The sequence below is a fragment of the Salvia splendens genome, chromosome 13 (assembly GCF_004379255.2).
Source record: "Salvia splendens isolate huo1 chromosome 13, SspV2, whole genome shotgun sequence".
Taxonomy (NCBI): domain Eukaryota; kingdom Viridiplantae; phylum Streptophyta; class Magnoliopsida; order Lamiales; family Lamiaceae; genus Salvia; species Salvia splendens.
The window spans coordinates 15,346,663-15,368,184 of NC_056044.1; the positions used below are offsets into that span (position 1 = coordinate 15,346,663).

Sequence of the window (21,522 nt, forward strand, 5' to 3'; positions counted from 1 at the left end):
GTTGCCTGCACTTTGAGCTGCTTATTGGGGAGCCTTTTGCCTCTGCGAAATTAACTCTCTGGCCATCAGAGACACCATCCCTCGCACCGCGAAGACTGATGTCCTAACATCCTCATTATGTTTCATCTGTATTTCCGTCTAGGATGTTAGCAGTTGTATCTGGGCCTCGGAGCTCAGGGATATTCTCTAGGTATTCAGGGTTATCCTCTCAACCAGCCCCTCCATTCTGGCTCTCCAATCATCTAGGTGTCCCACCAGCTCCACAAGGTTGGCATGTCCAGGTGACACCTCAGGTGCAGCGGATGTATAAGGCATAGCAGCTTCATCTTGTGTTTGCGGAGCGGATGTGGTTATTTCGATCCTTGCTCTTATCTCTCTCTCCATCTCAGTCACAACCACCTCCACCTGCTTCTTCTTACTCTTCTTCTTGATAGCCCCCACCGGCTGCGAACCTGGCCTAGTCACTTCGTAAAATTTAAGTACACCACCCTTCTGTACCAAGACGCCTACATTCGTGAGGAATTGTATTCCAAACAACTCTGGTTTAGGGCAGTAGGTCATCCTTTGTATCTTTTATACGACGGTCATCTCTACACAATTCTTGAAAATGGCCCCAGAATATGACAACTCTGGTTTAGGGCAGTAGGTCATCCTTTGAAATGGAATGAAGTGAAGAACTCTTGGGCCAACTCTACTTGCATCTTCTGCGTGCTCGGAACCAAAAGCCAGTCGAATCCTATCCCCGTGATAAACTCCATGAATTCCTCTACCACTTCTAGCTCTTCCAAGGCCTCTTGGTTCAGTCGTCTCCCAGACCTTGCTTTCTTGCCCCGTCCTATTCTGGCTGCACATTCCTCCGTTATCTGGGGGTCGTCGAATGTGATCATTCGTTCGAGCATATCGTTGTCCAGAAGGACCTGCATCTTTCAAATTGAATCCTAGCCATTTCTAGCCTTTGCTCGGACTTACTCCTCGCCCTGTCGTTTCTTCGCTTCGATCGGTGCTCCATCCTCAACGCCTCTTCTTCCTCATTATCTTCCTCCTCAGTTCTCTGCCTTCCTTCGTGGATAACCAGAGTTGATGAAGCCTGTCATGGCTCCTTTTTCCCTGGGGTAGCGATGGCTTTCCCCTTTCTTTTCCGTTCTCTCATGTCTCTTTCAGTGTCTTCCACCTCAGCAGGTGGATCTAGCTCCCCATCACTAGGTAGTGCATCCACTGGCGTTAAAAACATATCGTCTCCCTCCTCAGGCTCTTCATCAATCAGGAGCCTTCTTCTGCGGCGTGGAGGTATCACAGCACTACTTGTTGGACTGTCTACACCCCCCTCTGTTCTCTGCCTAGGGGTTTCCCTTGGTTTTTCCTCTGTAGACTTGCTTCTTGGGGTCTCTTTTCTGGCTGGCCTCCACTGATAAATATGAACGGTTGTAGCTCTTGCTCTAGCAGCCTCATCTCTGGGAGGCGCCTGCTTAGTCTTCTCCCTTTCATCGGGCACGATCACCACTTCTCTGTTTCCCGGTGTTTCATCAGTTGTTGTCTCTGTCCTCTCAATATGGTTCGTTCCCACCCTCTCAGTAGGGTGCCATTCAACAGTCCTGTATCCATCCGCCTCCATATTAGTCTCAGAGCCTCAGAGGTTTGCTGCAACTTCCTCAGGCGTGAGTAGAGGTTGCTCGGCTTCCTCTATTGGCTCATTTACTGTGGCAGTTCCCATGGAGATTGACTCTGCCCGAATCCCCTCTGGCACTTCAGCTCTTGAGATTGGCCTTTCCCCCGCGTTAATTTGCATGACAATTTCCAAAACTTCATCTTGCTGGACGGTGAGCTCCTTTGCAACTTTCTCTGCACCGGGCAGTTGTTGTTCAACCTCTTCTCCCTGCTCCACTGCCTCTGTCATTCACACCTCTTTCTCGTATTCGTCATCATCCATTGTTTCTTCACTGCAAGTTTCTGGGATTTGTGCATCGACAGGCGGTGGTGGGGTAGGTATGATTCCCATTTAAGCCAGTAAAAGAGTTAGAGTCACTCCCTTGAAGTTCTACATCCCCATTCGCCCTTAGGTTGACGATGGTATATGGTCCCGTCCATTTTGATTTTAACTTGCCCGACATCAGCTTATGTCTTGACTGGAACAACAGAACTTTTTGCCCCACGTGCAGCTCCTTCGCCCTCAAGTTCTTGTCATGCCACAACTTGGTTTTCTCTTTGTACCACATGGCTGCATCATAGGACTCAAGCCTAAGTTCTTCCAACTCTTGTAACTGGAGCTTCCTTTCTTCAGCACACACCTTAGGCTGTATAATCACTTCCTTGACTGCCCAGTAAGCTTTATGTTCATTGCCCATAGGAAGGTGGCACATTTTCCCGAAAACCAGCCTGTATGGTGACATGCCGATTGGAGTTTTGTACACAGTGCGATAAGCCCATAAGGCATCATCCAACCTTTTGCTCCAGTCCTTCCTTGAAGGACTCACTGTTTTTTCGAGGAAGCTTTTGATCTCCCTGTTTGAAATTTCAGCTTAGCCATTGCTTTGAGGATGATAAAGGGTGGACAGACGGTGGTTCACCCCATACTTCTTCATTAGAGCTTCGATTGTGCGGTTGCAAATATGAGTGCCCTGATTTGAGATAATAGCCCTAGGGATCCCATACCTGCTGAAGATGTTAGATTTCAAAAACCTTGAGACCTCCTGAGCCTCGCAGGTTACCGTTGCCTTAGCCTTCACCCACTTGGATACATAATCAACTGCGACCAAGATGTAAGAATTCCCATAGGATGAAGGAAAAGGTCCCATAAAATCCATTCCCCATACATCAAATATCTCACAGACCACCATGGGTACTTACGGAATCTCATTTTTTGCAGAAATCTCTCCAGTTAACTGGCACCGGCTGCACCTCTTGCAGAATTCATAGGCATCCTTGTGCAAGTCTGGCCAATAGAAACCACTATCCAGGACTTTCCTGGCTGTCTTTTTCGGACTGAAGTGACCGTCGTAGGCAAGAGAGTGACAATGAGTCAATATTTCTTCTTGATCCCACTCGGGGATGCACCTTCGGATGTCTTGATCAACTCTCATTTTCCATAGGTAAGGGTCATCCCAGACGTAGTACTTTGCTTCACTCTTAATCTTCAACATTTGGGATCTGGTCACCTCTGGTGTAGAAGGTAATTCTCCAGTTACCAAGTAGTTAGCTATGTCAGCGAACCACGGTTCAGCCTGCCTTTTGCTTACTTCATTCAAAAAGGCTATTGGATCAGCTGCATCGAGCATATCCATCCAGCTGATCAAGATATTTGATCCCTGAGCAAAATACATGTGCTCCTCTGGAAAAGCGTCAAGAACATCTTCTTCATCCTCTCCTTGATTTATCCTGCTTAAGTGGTCAGCCACTCTATTCTCTGTCCCAGCTTTGTCCTTCGTCTCCTAATTAAATTCTTGCAGTAGTAACACCCAACGGATCAGTCTGGGTTTCGACACTTTTTTCGCCAAGAGGTATTTGATTGCTGCATGGTCAGTGTAAACAATAACTTTGGACCCAAGTAAGTAAGGTCAAAACTTCTCAAAAGAGTACACTATGGCCATCATCTTCTTCTCCGTTGTGTCATAATTCTTCTGAGCCTGGTTTAGAGTTTTGGTAGCATAGAAGATGACATAACGTTTCCCGTCAATCTTCTGTCCAAGGACTGTTCCTACTGCAAAGTCACTGGCGTCGCACATCACCTGAAAGGGGTGGTTCCAGTCAGGAGCTCTGATGATTGGGGCTGAGACAAGTCGGTCCTTTAGGAACTGGAACGCCTTCTGACATAGCTCGTCAAAAAACAAACTCCACGTCATTTTTGAGAAGATGGGTTAATGGCTGAGCGATTTTTGCAAAGTCTCTGATAAACCTCCTGTAAAACCCAGCATGTCCCAGAAAGGTCCGTATTTCTTTATGATTAGTGGGGAACGACAATTTGTTAATCACATCCCCCCTTGCCTTATCAACTTGATCCCCTTTTCTGACACTATATGGATCAAAACAATTCATTCAGGGACCATAGAACGGCACTTCTCAAAATTTAGCACCAAATTCTTCTCTTGACATCTTCTTAACACTCGATTCAGAATACCAAGGCATGACTCAAAAGAATTCCCATATACAGTAAAATCGTCCATAAGATCTCAATACAATCTTCGAGTAAATCGGAAAAGATACTCATCATGCACCTTTGGAACGTCCCTGGTGCATTGCAGAGACCAAAGGGAATCCTCCTATACACATACGTCCCGAAAGGGCATGTGAAAGTTGTCTTTTCCTGATCTTCGGGATCCACATAGATTTGAAAATACCCACTGTAGACATCTAGAAAGCAAAAATACTGCTTACCAGCTAATCTCTCGAGCATCTGGTCAATGAAGGGTAGTGGAAAATGATCTTTCCCCGTAGCATCATTCAATTTCAGATAATCAATACACATCCTCCACTCTGTAACCAACCTAGTAGGCACCGGCTCATTCTTATCATTCTTAACCACTTGAATTCCAGACTTTTTTGGCACCATGTGTACTAGGCTAACCCATTTGCTCAAGGATGGAGTAAATAATCCTCAATGCTAGTAGCTTTAGTACTTCTTTCAGAACCTCTTCTCTCATGTTGGGGTTGTTGGTTTTGCAGCGGAAAACATTTAGTTTGATTGAACGATTTACATCCAAACATGCTTTCATCCGATTGTAAACTAGAAACATGTTTATAAACATATAATCACATATCATATTGAATATATATGCAATTAAAAACAACGATTTACCGTATGAATTCAAGTAATTGAATTCGAACTCCTTCTTCAATCGTCTCTACCACGGATCTTTTGATCTGTTCCCTTTAACTCGGAATTGACCTTTGTGAGGGCAAAGCTTGTCAAATCCTCAAAAGCTGGAGAAGAATTGAAGACAGAAATCTCTACGGAAGAACCCAATAAAAATGATATCTTTCTCTCTGCAGATTGTAGAGATCGAAATTTTACGGGAGAAAATTAATTAATCTGCCTTCTCTTCTTCTCCCTTTTATAATAAGCTAATTATTTTGGGCCACACCAGGGATCTGTGGAGGATTGGATTGGGCCACAGTTCAGGCTTTCACTAATTAAATTAAAATCAATTTAATTCAAGCCCAAACTTAAATATTATTATCATCCACTCTAGATATAATATTGACTGCCCGTCCAAACTGAAATTATGAGTATTCCGAGACTTTCTCTTTAATTAAATCATTTCCCGTGTTAAAGATATAAATATCCATTAATTAATATCAAGTCAGTCCATTAATTAATATCAAGTCTGCTATCTGACTATTATTAATTAATTTCTTTTTCCAAGAGTGGTCTAGTTTAGAAACATTATTTATTATTCATAGAATAAATTCCAACTGTCCAGTTTTTTGAATAATAAAACCTTTTTCTAAACACCTCTTGAGGATATTATCATACTGGTCTCTCCCAGCACACGATTCATTGCAATAACAATACTAGCACCACTTAGACATTAATGATCATTACCCAATCTATCAGGATTCTTGGGCAACGAAATTCCCTCACCATTTGATAAGTCAAAGTAGTTTTCAATTAATATCGTATGCTCAATGTTATGTCAACAATGATTAAGAAACGACAATCACCGAGACCTCATCTTTCAGTAAATAGCCAAGAAAGACTTATCTCACTGTTTGATCCTTTCAGTGCTATACCACACCGACGTCATTCATTTCCTTAGGTAAGGAAACTTTCGGACTGACGTCACAACCTTTCACGATAGGTAGTCAAAGCCTATCTAGGTTGTGAAACAGTTTTTCTTCTGCATGAACTGACAAGTTACCTACTGTGAACGCCGCTCACAATTCGTCTACTATGCAGAAGTCTTAGACTCATTTTTGCTTAAACTATGTATTTAAATGGAAAACGTATTTCAACATCTCATAAATACATAAGCAATACATAAGCAAAATACATTGTAACAAAATATTATTTCTCATAAAATGGTAACAAATGGATAAAAGAGTTATTACATATACAAGCATTCGAAAGATGCTTTCAGTATACTAAACTCTAACAATCTCCCACTTATACTCAAAACAGCTTTTGAGTATACCAAAACTGCAAAATCCTCCCACTAATACTGAAAGCGGGTCTAGGTCAATCGAACACCTAATCCTTTCACGTGACGTTCAAACGTCCTTGCTGGAACAGCCTTTGTGAATGGATCTGCCAAGTTGTTTTCTGATACGATCTTGACCACTTCAATGTCTCATCTCCGCATTATATCACGAATGATGTGATATTTCCTTTCTATGTGTTTGCTTGCCTTGTGGGCTCGTGGTTCCCTTGAGTTTTCCACAGCACCAGAATTATCACAATAAACAGTGATGCTCTTGGGCATACTCGGAATCACATTCAAATCAATAACAAAGTTTCTGAACCATACTGCTTCCTTTGCGGCTTCTGATGCTGCCACATATTCAGCTTCCATGGTAGAGTCCGCGATGCATTTCTGCTTCACACTCTTCCAAATTACGGCTCCACCTCCTAAAGTAAACACATATCCAGAGGTTGATTTTCTCGAATCCCGATCAGACTGAAAGTCTGAATCAGTGTAACCCAAAGGATATATCTCGGATGCCTGGTAAACTAGAGAATACTCCTTAGTTCTTCTCAGATACTTGAGTATTTTCTTTACCGCAATCCAGTGTCCTTGACCAGGGTTTGACTGATACCTTGCTACCATGCCAACGGCAAAGCAAATATCGGGCCTTGTGCATAACATAGCATACATGAGACTCCCAACAGCTGATGCATAAGGGATCCTTCTCATAGCTTCTATCTCAATAGGTGTTTTGGGACACATATCCTGAGACAGAGTGATTCCATGGCTAAAAGGTAGAAAACCTTTCTTGGAATCATGCATACTAAAACGTTTAACTATCGTATCGATGTAAGATTCTTGAGATAGGCACAACATCCTTTTCTGTCGGTTCCTAAGAACTTTAATGCCTAGGATGTGTCCAGCTTCTCCCATATCTTTCATCTCAAAATGACTTGAAAGCAAATCTCTCACGTCTGACAACATTTTCTTACTGTTTCCAATCAACAGTATGTCATCTACGTAGAGTACCATAAACACTACATTTTTACCTTCAACTTTCTTGTACACGCAGCTCTCATCTAGGCACTGCGCAAAGCCAAAAGACTTAACAGTTTGTTCAAAACACATATTCCATGATCGGGATGCTTGCTTGAGGCCATAAATGGCCTTCTTAAGCTTCCACACCATGTTTTCTTTGCCCTTGACTACATATCCCTCGGGTTGTTCCATGTAGATGGTCTCCTCAAGACTTCCATTTAGGAAAGTTGTCTTGACGTCCATCTGTCATACCTCCCAATCCATGTAGGCTGCGATAGACAAAAGAATTCGGATTGACTTGAGCATAGCTACTGGCGAAAAGGTCTCATCATAATTGATACCTTCTCTCTGGGTATAACCCTCAGCTACTAGTCTTGCTTTGAAGACTTTAACTCATCCGTCAGGTCCTCGTTTGCATTTGTAAATCCATTTGCTCCCAATGGCAGTACAACCTGCAGGTAGGACTAACAAATCATAAACGTCTTTGTCTATCATTGATTGTAGTTCAGAATCCATTCCTTCTTTCCAGGAATGACTATCTGAATCTGCCATCGCCTCTTTAAAGTTCCATGGATCTGATACATTGCCGTCTGGGTCTAAGTCAGATGACTCACCCAAACCAATGTACCTTTCTGGTTCACGAGGAACCCTCTAACTACGACGAGGCTCTACAATTTGTGGTACAGAAGTTGATATCTCAGGTATAGATTGTACTTGTGTTATTGGTTCTTTGCTTGTGGAAACTAAAGTATCTCTTAGTTCCTCAAGAGCTACTTTACTGCTAGGCTTATGATTCATCACGTAGTCTTCTACTAAGAACTTAGCATTTGTGCTAACAAATACCTTCTTATCTCGTAGACTATAGAATTCATAGCCTTTCGTTCCACTTGGATACCCTACAAACAAACATACCTCAGTACGAGACTCCAACTTCGTTGGATCTTTCTCTAACACGTGTGCTGGACAACCCCACACTCTGAGATGTCTTAGACTAGATTTTCGTCCAGTCCACAACTCATGTGGTGTTGTAGGTACTGATTTGGATGGTAAGTTGTTCAAGGTATAGCTTGCTGTGAGCAACGCGTGTCCCCAGAACGAAATAGGTAACTTAGAATAACTCATCATCGATCGAACCATTTCTAAGAGGGTTCTATTCTTTCGTTCAGCTACGCCGTTCTATTGGGGTGTGCCAGGCGCAGTCAATTGGGATTCAATTCCCGCCTCTGATAAGCAGTCCAAGAACTCACTACTAAGGTACTCGCCTCCACGGTCAGACCGTAGAGACTTGATTGTCTTACCATGTCGCGTCTCCACAAGTGCCATGAATTCTTTGAACTTTTCATAAGATTCTGACTTGTGACGCATCAAATAGACATATCCAACTTTCGAGTAGTCATCAATGAAGGTGATGAAATACTGAAAGCCGCCTCTAGCTTGAGTGGTCATTGGACCACACACATCAGAATGAACGAGCTCAAGTACTTCCTTGGCCCTATTACCCTTGACCTTAAATGGTCTCTTAGTCATCTTGCCTTCCAAACATGATTCACAAGTTGTATAAGGTTCTATTTCTAGATCCTTAAGTAGACCTTGGTCTACCAACGCTTGAATCCTAGTAGGGTTAGCATGACCAAGTCTAAGGTGCCATAAGTACGTTTCGTTCATTGAAACAGAAGGAGATTTTCTTTTTCGAGAAAATTTCGATGTTGAGTTAGATTCATTTTTATGTTGCATATACTGTGTAGACATTATAGTGTAAAGGTTGTTTTCCATGATACCACGACAGATATAAGAACCACATTTCTTGATAATGCATGAATCATCAAATGAAATCGAATATCCATCAGAAACAAGTGAAATTAAATTTCTTCTAAACGAAGGTATCAATAAAACATTGTTCAACACTAAAACTCTATCACTAGAAAAACGTAAATAAACATCTCCCACTGCAACGCCTGCCACTCTCGTAGCATCACCCAGCTGGATCTCGATCTCTGTTTCATTCAACTGCCTTGTTACCTGCATTAAATCAGGATCAAAGCAAACATGATCAGTAGCTCCAGTATGAACCACCCATTGCTAAGTAGATACAACTGCTAAACATGATTCAACAACGAAAGCTTGGTGCATATCTGAGCCATTGGCCTTTTTAGGACAATCCGGCTTCCAATGCCCCTTTTCGCCGCATTTGAAACACTTGCCACTTTGCTTCTTGTTCGTGTTCACCCGTTTCTTTTTGCCCTAAGCTATCTTTGGTGCTACAACATTCTGGGCTTTCTTCTTCCCCTTACCTGGCTTAGAGCCTGAGGAAGACGGCCTAGAACTCATCATAGCAGCCTTTGTCTGGACCATAAGATCCTCCGCTGACTGCAACTCAGTCAACAGTTCAGCTAGGGTGTAAGCCCTCTTGTTCATCTCGAAATTGAGCTTGAACTGCTGATAGCTAGCTGGCAAACTCTGAAGGATTATAGTTACTTGGGACTCGGGATCAATGATCTCTCCCAAAACCTCAATTTGATTGAGGTGGCTCATCATCTCGAGGACATGGTCCCTCACAGATGTGCCCTCCTTCATAACCTTAGTCATGATGCTCCGAAAGGCTAAAGATTTAGCCGCTCGATTCTGAGTAGCAAAAAGGTTATTAAGATTGTTCATAATCTCAGTAGCAGTGTTCATGCCTTGATGCTGATGTTGAAGTACTGTTGACATAGAAGCCAACATGTAGCACTTCGCCATCTCATTGGCTTTACGCCACTTTCTGTATGTTTCTTTCAATGCTGCAGAAGCATTTGCAGCAGGTTCGGGTGGACATTCCGTAGTGAGCACATATTTGTACTCTTCGGCAGTAAGAACGATATCCAAGTTTTGTTTCCATACGATATAGTTATGACCTTCGAGTTTGTGTTCTTTGAGAATAGCGGAAAGATGATTGAACGACATCTTGATTTGGATTTAGCTGAGAAAATGAACAGCTTATTGTTACAAACTATGTAAGATTCTAAAGAGTAAAAACCATTAAAACAATTTAGATTCTCACAACAGTTAAATAGAATTAAGTACGCCTCTAGGGAGGTCAAGTACATGGTTCATCTTTAACAAAATTCTGGTCACAACATCGACGAATAGTCCAGAGACCACTAAGGTGGCATGGCCGCCAAACGTTGCCTAAGCCTGTACCATTGAATATTCACCCCAAGGATTTAATTTCCGTATTGATACTCCTTCTAGCGAAGGTCGCACGCCACAAACAAAATTCTACAGTTATCTCACAAGTTAATTTAATCTTCTGAACTCTGCAATTTCTTAGGATTAAAGCTCCCACTAAGGTGGGTCGCGATAATATTGGAAATCACGTCTGGGTAAAATTGAACTTTATTTTGAGAAGTCTAACCAATGAACTTGCTATTTCTTAGGATTAAGGCTCCCACTAAGGTGAGTCGCGTTAATATTAGAAACTGCTTCATACATAGACTAATTCTTTGGAGACCATATGTCACAACCGCACTTCCTAAGGATAGAAAGCACGGTGGATCGCGACTAATGTGGGAATTAAGAAGCGGGGAAGAAGGGGGAAAACAATCAAGGGGGTACGATATGTAGATCAAAAGACGAAACTTCATTATCAAATCATAGTCTCATATCACGAAGCAACATAGTTTGAATAAAAATAACCCAACGGAATAAAGAAAACATCAGAGTTCTAAAACTTGACGTAGCGGAAGCATTTGAGAGTTAGCCACTACTATGTATGAAGACACAATAGCAACCGGAACATTTATTGAATATTGTCTTTGTCCAAATGCTCAACATCCTCCGTCCTCGTCAACGCTCAACCTGCACATAGGGAAAACATATGCAGGGCTGAGTACTTGATACACTCAGTGGACAAATGCCAAAACAATTTTATAAAAACAGTTATATCATGCCACCATTGAGTGACCTCGGGGTTTTAACTTGAAAAGGCCCGAGACACTAAAATATCTCAATCACAAACTTTCAACTCATCCTCAAATCGTTTTTCCTCATCATTTCAAAACACAACAATTTCTCCTTGAATTATTTAAGAAACTGCCATATCTGTTCTTTAGGGTGCCGTGCTTTCCACGAGCACTAGAACCGGCTAACCCATTCGATGACTCACGGTCCGCATCGTGTACACTAGTCCGAGTAGGGATGCACCCTTGCTAGGACCCGAATTCGATTAAACTCATAGTAGGGACTCACTCCCCACTAAGCAATCATCAACATCATCATCAATCTCATCAACATCAACATCAACATCATGTGAACGAGAATGTGGCCGCAAACTCGATCACTAGACCGGCTGACCTGAAAGACGGCTCACGATCCCCATTGGTGTACACTAGCCTGAGTAGCGACTCATTCCCTAGTCAGACCCAAATTCGATTTCAATAGGTCTAGTAGGGACAACTCCCTTGCTAAACAAACAGATAGGCATTTCTCAAAATCAAAACATGGCATGATATTCCCTTTGCAAAATTTATTTTCTTCAAAAATGTATTTGAAACATAAATTATTTTTCTGCATAGGTCGGGCATAATCTCACATCGCATCAACAAGTCGAGCAATTGACAACCACTCAAAAAGCTATACAGCGCAACACATGATAATCACTTTCACTTTAAGCACATAAATCATATAATCATGTAATAATCGCAATCACAGGCATTTCGTCACATAAAATGATGCTCAAACCAATATATCAAATCGAAAGCTCTTAAAAATACTTTAGTTCGAAAGCCCACCTCGTTTGTTTAAAGTCTTTACTTCCTCTTTTCGTTCCTTCTCAAAATGCACATGTGGAGGCGCCCATTGATTTAATGAACTCCAGCCCAGCCCAATCTTTAATTTAATTATTTGGCCTGAACCAAATTAACTCCAATCCATCTCCTTATTTGAAACAAAAGGCCAAAAACTTTAAATTAAAACACTTGGCCCAAAAATAAGTTAAAAACAACAAGGCCCACTCTTTCTCACTTACGTGAAATCACAATTTGGGATTTGAAGTCCCCAAATATCTGTCCCTTTTCTCTTTTCCAGCGGCAGCGCCGGCTCTGATTCACTGGCTGCCCAATCGTCGCTCCCCGCTCACGTCGACCCTCACGCCGGCGACCACCGCTCGCTGGGAGAACCGGTGCTGCTGTCACGCCGTTGTTCCGTCGCCACCGGGATGTGCTGCTGCTGCTGCGTCATCTACACAGCCGTCCAGCCAAGCCGTCGTTCCTCCGTCGCACCGTAGGCATCGTTGCCGTCGGCAGTCGCTGCATAGAGCGTCGCTCAGTGCCGCTGTACCCGACGCCAGCCACTGCGGTTGTCGCTACTGCTGTATCGGGATCAATGTCGCTGCTTTTGTCGTCCTAAGCGTCTCAGTCACCGCCGCCGTCAGACGCCGCTGCTCCATTGGTGGTCGTGCAGGCCCCGAAACAACTCCGAACAGCCCTGGAACAACTCCGAACCACCCCGACAGATAAGTTCTCGCACTCTCTCTTCATCTATTTTCAAATTCTTGATTTTCTTGGAATTGAATTTGAAGGGGCTATACCTTTTTGTTTGATCAGTTGAGATTGCAAGAATATTTCTCTACGTTGGTTTGCTCACTCTCTCGGCTCTCTCTATGTTACTATGGACTGTAGATTGTGTTAGGGAATGAGAGGGAATAATTTAACTAGGTCGTTCCATAAATTGAGTGACCTTTGATTTGCAAAATTTATTGTGGGAGATGGAAAGTGGGAGATCATGGCAGCTTGGGAGTCTACTGTGGCAGTTCCATTTCTTGAGAGAGCAAGGGATTGGGCTTGCTAAAAGGTCTATAAAGAAATTGGGCTCAAGAGAATAAATGGGCTTCCTTAAGAAAATCAGTTGGACTTGCAAAAGAATAAATTTAATAGGTCCAAATATGTATATTTTTTTTTTCTTCATGTGCACAAATGATGTCACCACGAGAGTAAATAAAAAGGTAGAAAGTCGGGGTGTTACAATCTATCCACCTTAACAGAAATTTCATTCCGAAATTTGCTCATCTCATAACATTATCAATCATACTCCATTCATTATCACGTCCAACATCAATTGCATAAACATTTCTCATTTCAAAACATTTTACCTTCTCTTTCGTTGAGCGCGGCGAGACGGAATGTTGAGCCTTTAATGAATACTCTTTTAGTCTAGCGAAACGAGTTTAGACTAGATTGAATAAAAGACTCTCGGTCCAGAGCAGAAGGAAAAGTTGCTCTGATACCATTCTGTCACGACCGCACTTCCTAAGGATAGAAAGCACGGTGGGTCGCAACTAATGGGGGAATTAAGAAGCGGTGAAGAAGGGGGAAAACAATCAAGGGGGTACGATATGTAGATCAAAAGACGAAACTTCATTATCAAATCATAGTCTCAGATCACGAAGCAACATAGTTTGAATAAAAATAACCCAACGGAATAAAGAAAACATCAGAGTTCTAAAACTTGACGTAGCGGAAGCATTTGAGAGTTAGCCACTACTATGTATGAAGACACAATAGCAACCGGAACATTTATTGAATACTGTCTTTGTCCAAATGCTCAACATCCTCCGTCCTCGTCAACGCTCAACCTGCACATAGGGAAAACATATGCAGGGCTGAGTACTTGATGCACTCAGTGGACAAATGCCAAAACAATTTATAAAAACAGTTATATCATGCCACCATTGAGTGACCTCGGGGTTTTAACTTGAAAAGGCCCGAGACACTAAAATATCTCAATCACAAACTTTCAACTCATCCTCAAATCGTTTTTCCTCATCATTTCAAAACACAACCATTTCTCCTTGAATTATTTAAGAAACTGCCATATCTGTTCTTTAGGGTGCCGTGTAAGGGGGCCACTTTCCACGAGCACTAGAACCGGCCAACCCGTTCGATGACTCACGGTCCGCATCGTGTACACTAGTCTGAGTAGGGATGCACCCTTGCTAGGACCCGAATTCGATTAAACTCATAGTAGGGACTCACTCCCCACTAAGCAATCATCAATATCATCAACATCAATCACATCAACATCAACATCAACATCATGTGAATGAGAATGTGGCCGCAAACTCGATCACTAGACCGGCCGACCTAAAAGACGGCTCACGATCCCCATTGGTGTACACTAGCCTGAGTAGGGACTCACTCCCTAGTCAGACCCGAATTCGATTTCAATAGGTCTAGTAGGGACAACTCCCTTGCTAAACAAACAGATATGCATTTCTCAAAACCAAAACATGGCATGATATTCCCTTTGCAAACTTTATTTTCCACAAAAACGTATTTGAAACATAAATCATTTTTCTGCATAGGTCGGGCATAATCTCACATCGCATCAACAAGTCGTGCAATTCACAACCTCTCAAAAAGCTATACAGCGCAACACATGACAATCACTTTTACTTTAAGCACATAAATCATATAATCATGTAATAATCGCAATCACAGGCATTTCGTCACATAAAATGATGCTCAAACCAATATATCAAATCGAAAGCTCTTAAAAATACTTTAGTTCGAAAGCCCATCTCGTTCGTTTAAAGTCTTTACTTCCTCTTTTTGTTCCTTCTCAAAATGCACATGTGGAGGCTCCCATTGATTTAATGCACTCCAGCCCAGCTCAATCTTTAATTTAATTATTTGATCTGAACCAAATTAACTCCAATCCATCTCCTTAATTGAAACAAAAGGCCCAAAACTTTAAATTAAAACACTTGGCCCAAAAATAATTTAAAAACAACAAGGCCCACTCTTTCTCACGTACGTGAAATCACAATTTGGGACTTGAAGTCCCCAAATATCTGTCTCTTTTCTCTTTTCCAGCGGCAGCGCCGCCTCTGATTCACTGGCTGCCCAATCATCGCTCCCCCGTCACGTCGACCCTCACGCCGGCGACCACCGCTCGCCGGGAGAACCGGTGCTGCTGTCACGCCGTTGTTCCGTCGCCACCGGGATGGGCTGCTGCTGCTGCGTCATCTACACAGCCGTCAAGCCAAGCCGTCGTTCCTCCGTCGCACCGTAGGCATCGTTGCCGTCGGTAGTCGCTGCATAGAGCGTCGCTCAGCGCCGCTGTACCCGATGCCAGCCACTGCGGTCGTCGCTACTGCTGTATCAGGATCAATGTCGCTGCTGCCGTCGTCCTAAGCGTCTCAGTCACCGCCGCCGTCAGACGCCGCTGCTCCGTTGGTAGTCGTGCAGGCCCCAAAACAACTCCGAACAGCCCTGGAACAACTCCGAACCACCCCGAACAGATAAGTTCTCGCACTCTCTCTTCATCTATTTTCAAATTCTTGATTTTCTTGGAATTGAATTTGAAGGGGCTATACCTTATTGTTTGATCGAGCAGTTGAGATTGCAAGAATATTTCTCTACGTTGGTTTGCTCCGATGAGGTTAAGAAAACAGCAGTTTCTTTTACCCCTCACTCTCTCGGCTCTCTCTATGTTACTATGGACTGTAGATTGTGTTAGGGAAGGAGAGGGAAGAATTTAACAAGGTCGTTCCATAAATTGAGTGACCTTTGATTTGCAGAATTTATTGTGGGAGATGGAAAGTGGGAGATCATGGCAGCTTGGGAGTCTACTGTGGCCGTTCCATTTCTTGAGAGAGCAAGGGATTGGGCTTGCAAAAAGGTCTATGAAGAAATTGGGCTCAAGAGAATAAATGGGCTTCCTTAAGAAAATCAGTTGGACTTGCAAAAGAATAAATTTAATAGGTCCAAATATGTACATTTTTTTTCTTCATGTGCACAAATGATGTCACCACGAGAGCAAATAAAAAGGTAGAAAAGTCGGGGTGTTACACCATATACGACAGGGATCGTAATTATTGCTTAGTTATTTAAGGTATGGTTTTTCTTTTAATTATCACTTAAGTGAATTAGGCAGAAAGTTCACTTATATTAATTTCAAAATAATAGGTAGTTCTATTAAATCCATGAAATTAAACTAAGATAATTAAATAATTTGATTAATTAATAATTAATAAATTATAAATAATTAATCAAATATTTTCTTTAATTAATATTAATCGATTATTATTAAATAATAATAATAATATTAATTATAATACTTATCCTTTTCCATTAGGTTTAGGAAATCTAGATATAATAGGATTTAATTGAAAAATACTTATCCAAATCATCTTAAGATATATTCTAGATAAATTAAATTTATCAATATCTTATAGATAAGGATTATAATTCAATCCTATCTATATCATGATAAGTATATATTATGGATATAATCTACATTAAATTCCAATTTATTTCTTCCATAAAAATATGGAATCCTAGATTTATAGGATTTATTTGAATAACCAAATCTAATCTAACTAGGATATATCTAGATAGATATAATCTATCAAAATCCATAAGATATGGATTAAAAATTCAAACCTATGTTAAATCATAATAAATTAATTTAATGATATTCCATATAATTAATTTTAATTTTGGATACAGTTGATGTATATCTAAAATTACTAAAATTAATTTCAGTCGAGACATTATGCCTCAATTCATTCATGCAACAAACCAATTCATAAAAACATAAATTAGTTGCAATATTTAACCATTATTCAAATCATGATAGAATAACTCACGTAAACACACAAACTGATTACAGAAATCATGCAAAGCAGTTCAGCAGCTTCCGAAGCTTGCGGCAAGCTTCACTGCACTCATGCAAAACAGTTCAGCAGCTTCCGAAGCTCGCGGCAATGCTTGCGCTGCTCTCAGCCACGAAATCGTGGCCAGCAGCTTCCGCCGGACCTCGAAACTGATCGCCGGTCAGCAGCCTTGGCGCTGCTCTCGCCTGAGAAAACTCGGTCAGCAGCTCCAACCACCAATCGACTCCGTTGATACAGCAAATTTTCCGAGCGGCACTGTCGGTTGTGAAAAACACGTCCAGCAGTAGTCTCCCTATCGGAAGTTGCAGCTGCTTGACGGTCAGCTATTGGGCGCTGCTCTCAGTCGTGTAAACACGCCCAGCAGCAGCCTCATTCTGACGTCAACACTGATCGCCGATGAGGCAGCCCTGGTGCTGCTCTCGACCGAGTAGAATCGGTCAGCAACCTCCAACCACCCGACGAATCAGTTGTAAGCTTGTGTATGCTGCATCAAGCTGCTCTCGGCTGGAAAAGATTCAACCAGCAGCTTCCGTCAGTTTTTGATCACAGAAATCACTGGCGCTGCTCTCGGCGTGAAAAACAGCCAGCGGCGCACTTCGACTCCCACTGATCCAGCCTCCTCGTCGACCAGCCAGCCCGGTAGCATGGTCGAAACTTGTCGACCATCGGCGCTTGCTTCCCGTCGACAAATGGCGTGTGATCCGGAGCTGTTCTTAGCCTTAGACGGCCAACAACTCCCACGGATGTTTTCGCGAATTACTGATCACCCAACAACTCCCCAAAGTCGGACACTTTTTCCAAACTATTCGGTTGAGCAATTCCAGTTGAATCAGATGAAGTTGGCTTCTGGCAGAATCCCATGATTGCATTGTTGATCTCTTCATCGATCATATTTTGTGTCAAAAGTGTCTCACACCATCCTGAAACCTCTTCTTCAATCGAGTCATTCATTTCAGCAGCTGCAAGTTGCTCCTAAATCAGCTCAGTCTCAATAAATATTTGGACTAATGGGTAAATCACATACAAGGAATGTAGATTTTTAATATCCAAGGGCTTTTTCATCGCTTCATCAATATTGAATGTGAACTTCTCCCCGTGATAATCCAAGCAGATTGTTCCATCACTCACATCAATTATAGTTTTGGCCGTTCGCAGGAATGGCCCCCCCAACAATACTTCATTGGCCTCTCCAGCTTCGGATTCATTCATACGGATCACATGGAAATCTGCAGGGTATAGGAAATCATGCACCCTTACAATCACATTGTCCAGTACTCCTTTAGGACTAATGCATGATCTATCTGCAAGCTGGATAACCACGTTTGTATCTACTAGGCTGACTACAGTCAATCTCTTGTAGACTGAGAAAGGTAGCACATTGATCGAAGCCCCTAAATCACACATACCATGCTCAATCTTAACATCTTCAATAATGATGGGCAGTGTGAACATTCCGGGATCAGTTCTCTTGAAAGGAAGCCTCTTCTTCTTGATCATAGCAGACACGCTCTCTCCAATCACTATCTTCCCATCGGCATTAGCTTTCCCAGCTATGAAGTCCTTGATAAACCGGCTGAATGAGGGTAGCTTCAATGCTTGTAGAAATGGCAGGTTGATCTCAAGCTTGCCAAAAATTTCCATGAAATCGGTCGAATAATCCTTCTGCCTTTTGACTTCTCCCCTGTATCGTTAAGGTTTCAGACGCTTGACTGCATTACTGGTTCCTTCACCTGACTCATCCCTTTTATGCTTCTTAACTTCATCAATCAACTCCTCTGGTCTGCGTCATGAGATTGTGGTTCAGCAGGCTGAGGAAGTGGCTCTCTTACCTCCTTTAAGAGGGCATTCCCAGTGTTCTCTTCTCTATCTTCAACCTCTGTTCTGCCCAAAGGTTCGCCATAATCTCTTCCCGAACTCAATGTGATTTTGCTAATATTAGCTTTTTCCGGTATTTTCACAGTAGCAGGAATCCGACCATCATGTCCGTGTATTTCATTCAACGTCGTGGCCATCTGGGAGAGTTGTTTAGTCAGCATATCCATAGACACTTTTTGCTCTTGCTGGGAGTCGTGTATCTTATGCATCAAGTCATTATTGGCTTGCATGTTTCCTTGAATTTGTTGCTGAGAATTCAGCAAATCCCCTACTACATCATCAATCTGCCTCGGCAATTTGGAATTTGGCTGACTCGCATTCATTCCCGATGGATGATTCGACGAAGACCTTGTCCTTGGTGGAAGTTCTCATGTGGCCCTTGATTGCCATGTTGCTGCGACTGAGTGTTCTGGTATCCTCTCTGATGTGGCGGAATGTAGAAAACCATTTGATTGTTCTGATTCCTGTTTTGCCAATTAGATTGGTTCCCTTGTCCCCTGTTATTGTTCCAATTGTTCTTACCATAGTGGTTACGGTTCTGCCAATGAGGTTACCCTTCGGACTGTGGTGGATAGCAGATAGCCGGTGGCTGCTGATTACTTGCTGCTGGAGGTTGTTGATAGTTTATCGCCAATGGTGGTTGTTGAGCTGTGTTCGGATCTGACCACTTGAACTTAGGGTGATCCCTCCATGGGGCATCCTTGATCTTCCACGGATTCCAATTTGGGTTCTGATTCCAATTCCTAGCTGCATTCGCCTGCGCTTGGAAATCTTGTTCTCCTGAATGTTCATAGCTAGGATACGCCTCCTCTTGACTTGATGCAACCTTCACCTTCTCCATAGGAGCTGATTGTGTATTTTTCTCCAAGGCAGACAGTATGGCTTTCTTAAACCGATCCATCCAAGCATCCATCCTATCTTCGGTTGTCTCCACAGTGGTGTTTGATGCCACTCGTCTCATTATCAGGGCTCTAAGGGAATCATATGATTTCTTAGCATTTACCAGCCTTTCCAACATTCTCTTGGCTTCACTTACCCTTAGTTTCGAGAAATCACCTCCACTTGAAGAATTCATCAGATCTTTGTTCTTAGGTGTCATCCCTTCATAGAGATTGTTGAAGATATCCGCCTCCTCCATGTGATTATTTGTGCAAGCGTCCAACATTCCCTTGAACCTATTCCAATAATGAGTCAAAGGCTCATCGCAATCTTGATGGGCTTGTTGGATTTCCTTCTTCGGCGCATTTGTCTTTTTGGAAGGGAAGAAGTAATCTAGGAACTGAGATCTAAAATCGGCCACGTTCTGACAGAGTTGGTCGGTAGCCTCATGAGCCAAGCATCGGCTTCCGCTCTTAAAGCAAAAGGGATCATCCTAAGCCTGTAATCTTCCTCGGTCGATCCAGTTGGACACTTTTGAATTCCACAAATCTTGCAGAAGTCATGTAAGAATTCGCCAACCGTTGTAGTTTTTGCTATTTGTCTATAAGTAGCTAAACTATAAGACTTCTTTGGATATGTTAGTAACTTTTGTTGGTTTATAAAATTTTGTTTTCTATTTAATATCCGTTTTGTTTTTGCTTCGCTTCTTCCCTAAGTTGTTCTATAAGTTTTTGAGTGACACATTCAGTGATGATTTAATATAACTTGCTACATAATCGTGAGAGAAGGTTGGCGAGTTAGATCCACTTAGTAGACACTACAAGTAGCTTCCCTGAAAACGACACTGTTAATTTAGAGTGAGGACTTTATAAGGGTCTTAAGAGCTTTTGAGAGTTACGGATCTAGGATTGGCGCCCCTAGTGTTAGTAATCTACGCTTGTGCCGCATGGGAAAAACTTATGTGACTCGTTCTATCGAAGTATGAACTGTGCTAGGGTGTTGTAGTTGGAATTTGTATAACTATAATTGTGAAACCACTATTCTTGAAATTCCCCTGTTCCCTGATTTACTTGCTTTATTTTATTTGTTTTAATTATTTAAACCCAAAACTCTTGTTTCTCTAGATAGTATATGACGCTTAATACATGATAGTCAGTTGCAATTATATTCCTAGTGTTCGATATCCCGGTACTGACATTTAGCTATACTAGATCTACTCTGTATACTTGTTGGTATTTATAGTGCTAATAAAAAGTGCATCAAGCCCCTCCGCTGCCGCGGTCTCTCTGCTACTGACTGACTACACAGTCCATCGTCACTGATCGAAGCTGCCATGGTGCTGCCCCTATCAGGTTCGGGCCAGAGAGCCCCTTCTCGGCCTCTGCCCTGCAGATACCTCGCGCAAGCAGCTACTGCCCATCGCTGCTTGTGGAGCTCGCACGGCTGTATTGGAAGCCCCGTCGTCACCCCGTCATTCCTGGAAATCATCTACACACTAAGTTAAGCCCACTAACTCCCATCATCTAGTTCATTATGTTGAGTTCTTTTCATGCAGTAGCTTTATGGTAAAGAAGTTCTTGACTATGGGGTACTAAAGTTTTGATCCTCCTTAGGCAGTAGCCATGATAAACTGTTACTGATCTTGGGCTAAAGCAGCTTATGATATTTCTGAAGGGGTTGGCAGCGGAAGCGTGCACGAAATCCGATCACATAAATTTGATCTATTTAGCAGATTATTTAGACAAATTCTATTCGCGTAATTATCACATATATCATGCACATAACTTGAATTAAAACATGTTTTAGACAATTTATCTCGTGGATTCAATCAAGAATCGATGATGGCTTGCTCCGTCTCCACGTGAAGATCTTCAATACTCGACCTCGGATCTTTTGACTGGTGTCCAGGACTGTACACTGATATTTGTGTGGGCAAATCTCACCAGCGTACTAGGACTTGAA

General features: G+C 42.3%; 2 protein-coding genes across 2 annotated transcripts; both read right to left on the reverse strand.

Moving 5' to 3' along the window:
• Positions 1–1,934: 1,934 nt before the first annotated feature.
• Positions 1,935–3,836, reverse strand: LOC121760577. The gene is made up of 3 exons (XM_042156221.1): positions 3,574–3,836; positions 2,845–3,372; positions 1,935–2,499 (listed from the first exon to the last, which is right to left on the reverse strand). The coding sequence occupies exons 1-3, from the start codon at positions 3,834–3,836 to the stop codon at positions 1,935–1,937; spliced, it is 1,356 nt and encodes a 451-aa protein (XP_042012155.1).
• A 13,726-nt stretch (positions 3,837–17,562) lies between these two features.
• LOC121760578 lies at positions 17,563–18,447 on the reverse strand. Its single transcript, XM_042156222.1, has 2 exons — positions 17,827–18,447; positions 17,563–17,778 (listed from the first exon to the last, which is right to left on the reverse strand). Exons 1-2 carry the CDS (start codon positions 18,445–18,447, stop codon positions 17,563–17,565), a joined length of 837 nt encoding a protein of 278 aa, XP_042012156.1.
• Between the last annotated feature and the right edge of the window lie 3,075 nt (positions 18,448–21,522).

Coding starts and splice junctions, on each gene's coding strand:
- LOC121760578 (XM_042156222.1), bottom strand. CDS start 18,447: ATGGAAATTTTTGGCAAGCTTGAGATCAACCTGCCATTTCTACAAGCA. Junction 17,779..17,826: donor AAAATCTACATTCCTTGTAT/GTGATTTACCCA, acceptor GAGCTGATTTAG/GAGCAACTTGCAGCTGCTGA.
- LOC121760577 (XM_042156221.1), bottom strand. CDS start 3,836: ATGACGTGGAGTTTGTTTTTTGACGAGCTATGTCAGAAGGCGTTCCAG. Junction 3,373..3,573: donor AAGAAGATGATGGCCATAGT/GTACTCTTTTGA, acceptor CCACTTAAGCAG/GATAAATCAAGGAGAGGATG. Junction 2,500..2,844: donor TCTGCAAAAAATGAGATTCC/GTAAGTACCCAT, acceptor AATTTCAAACAG/GGAGATCAAAAGCTTCCTCG.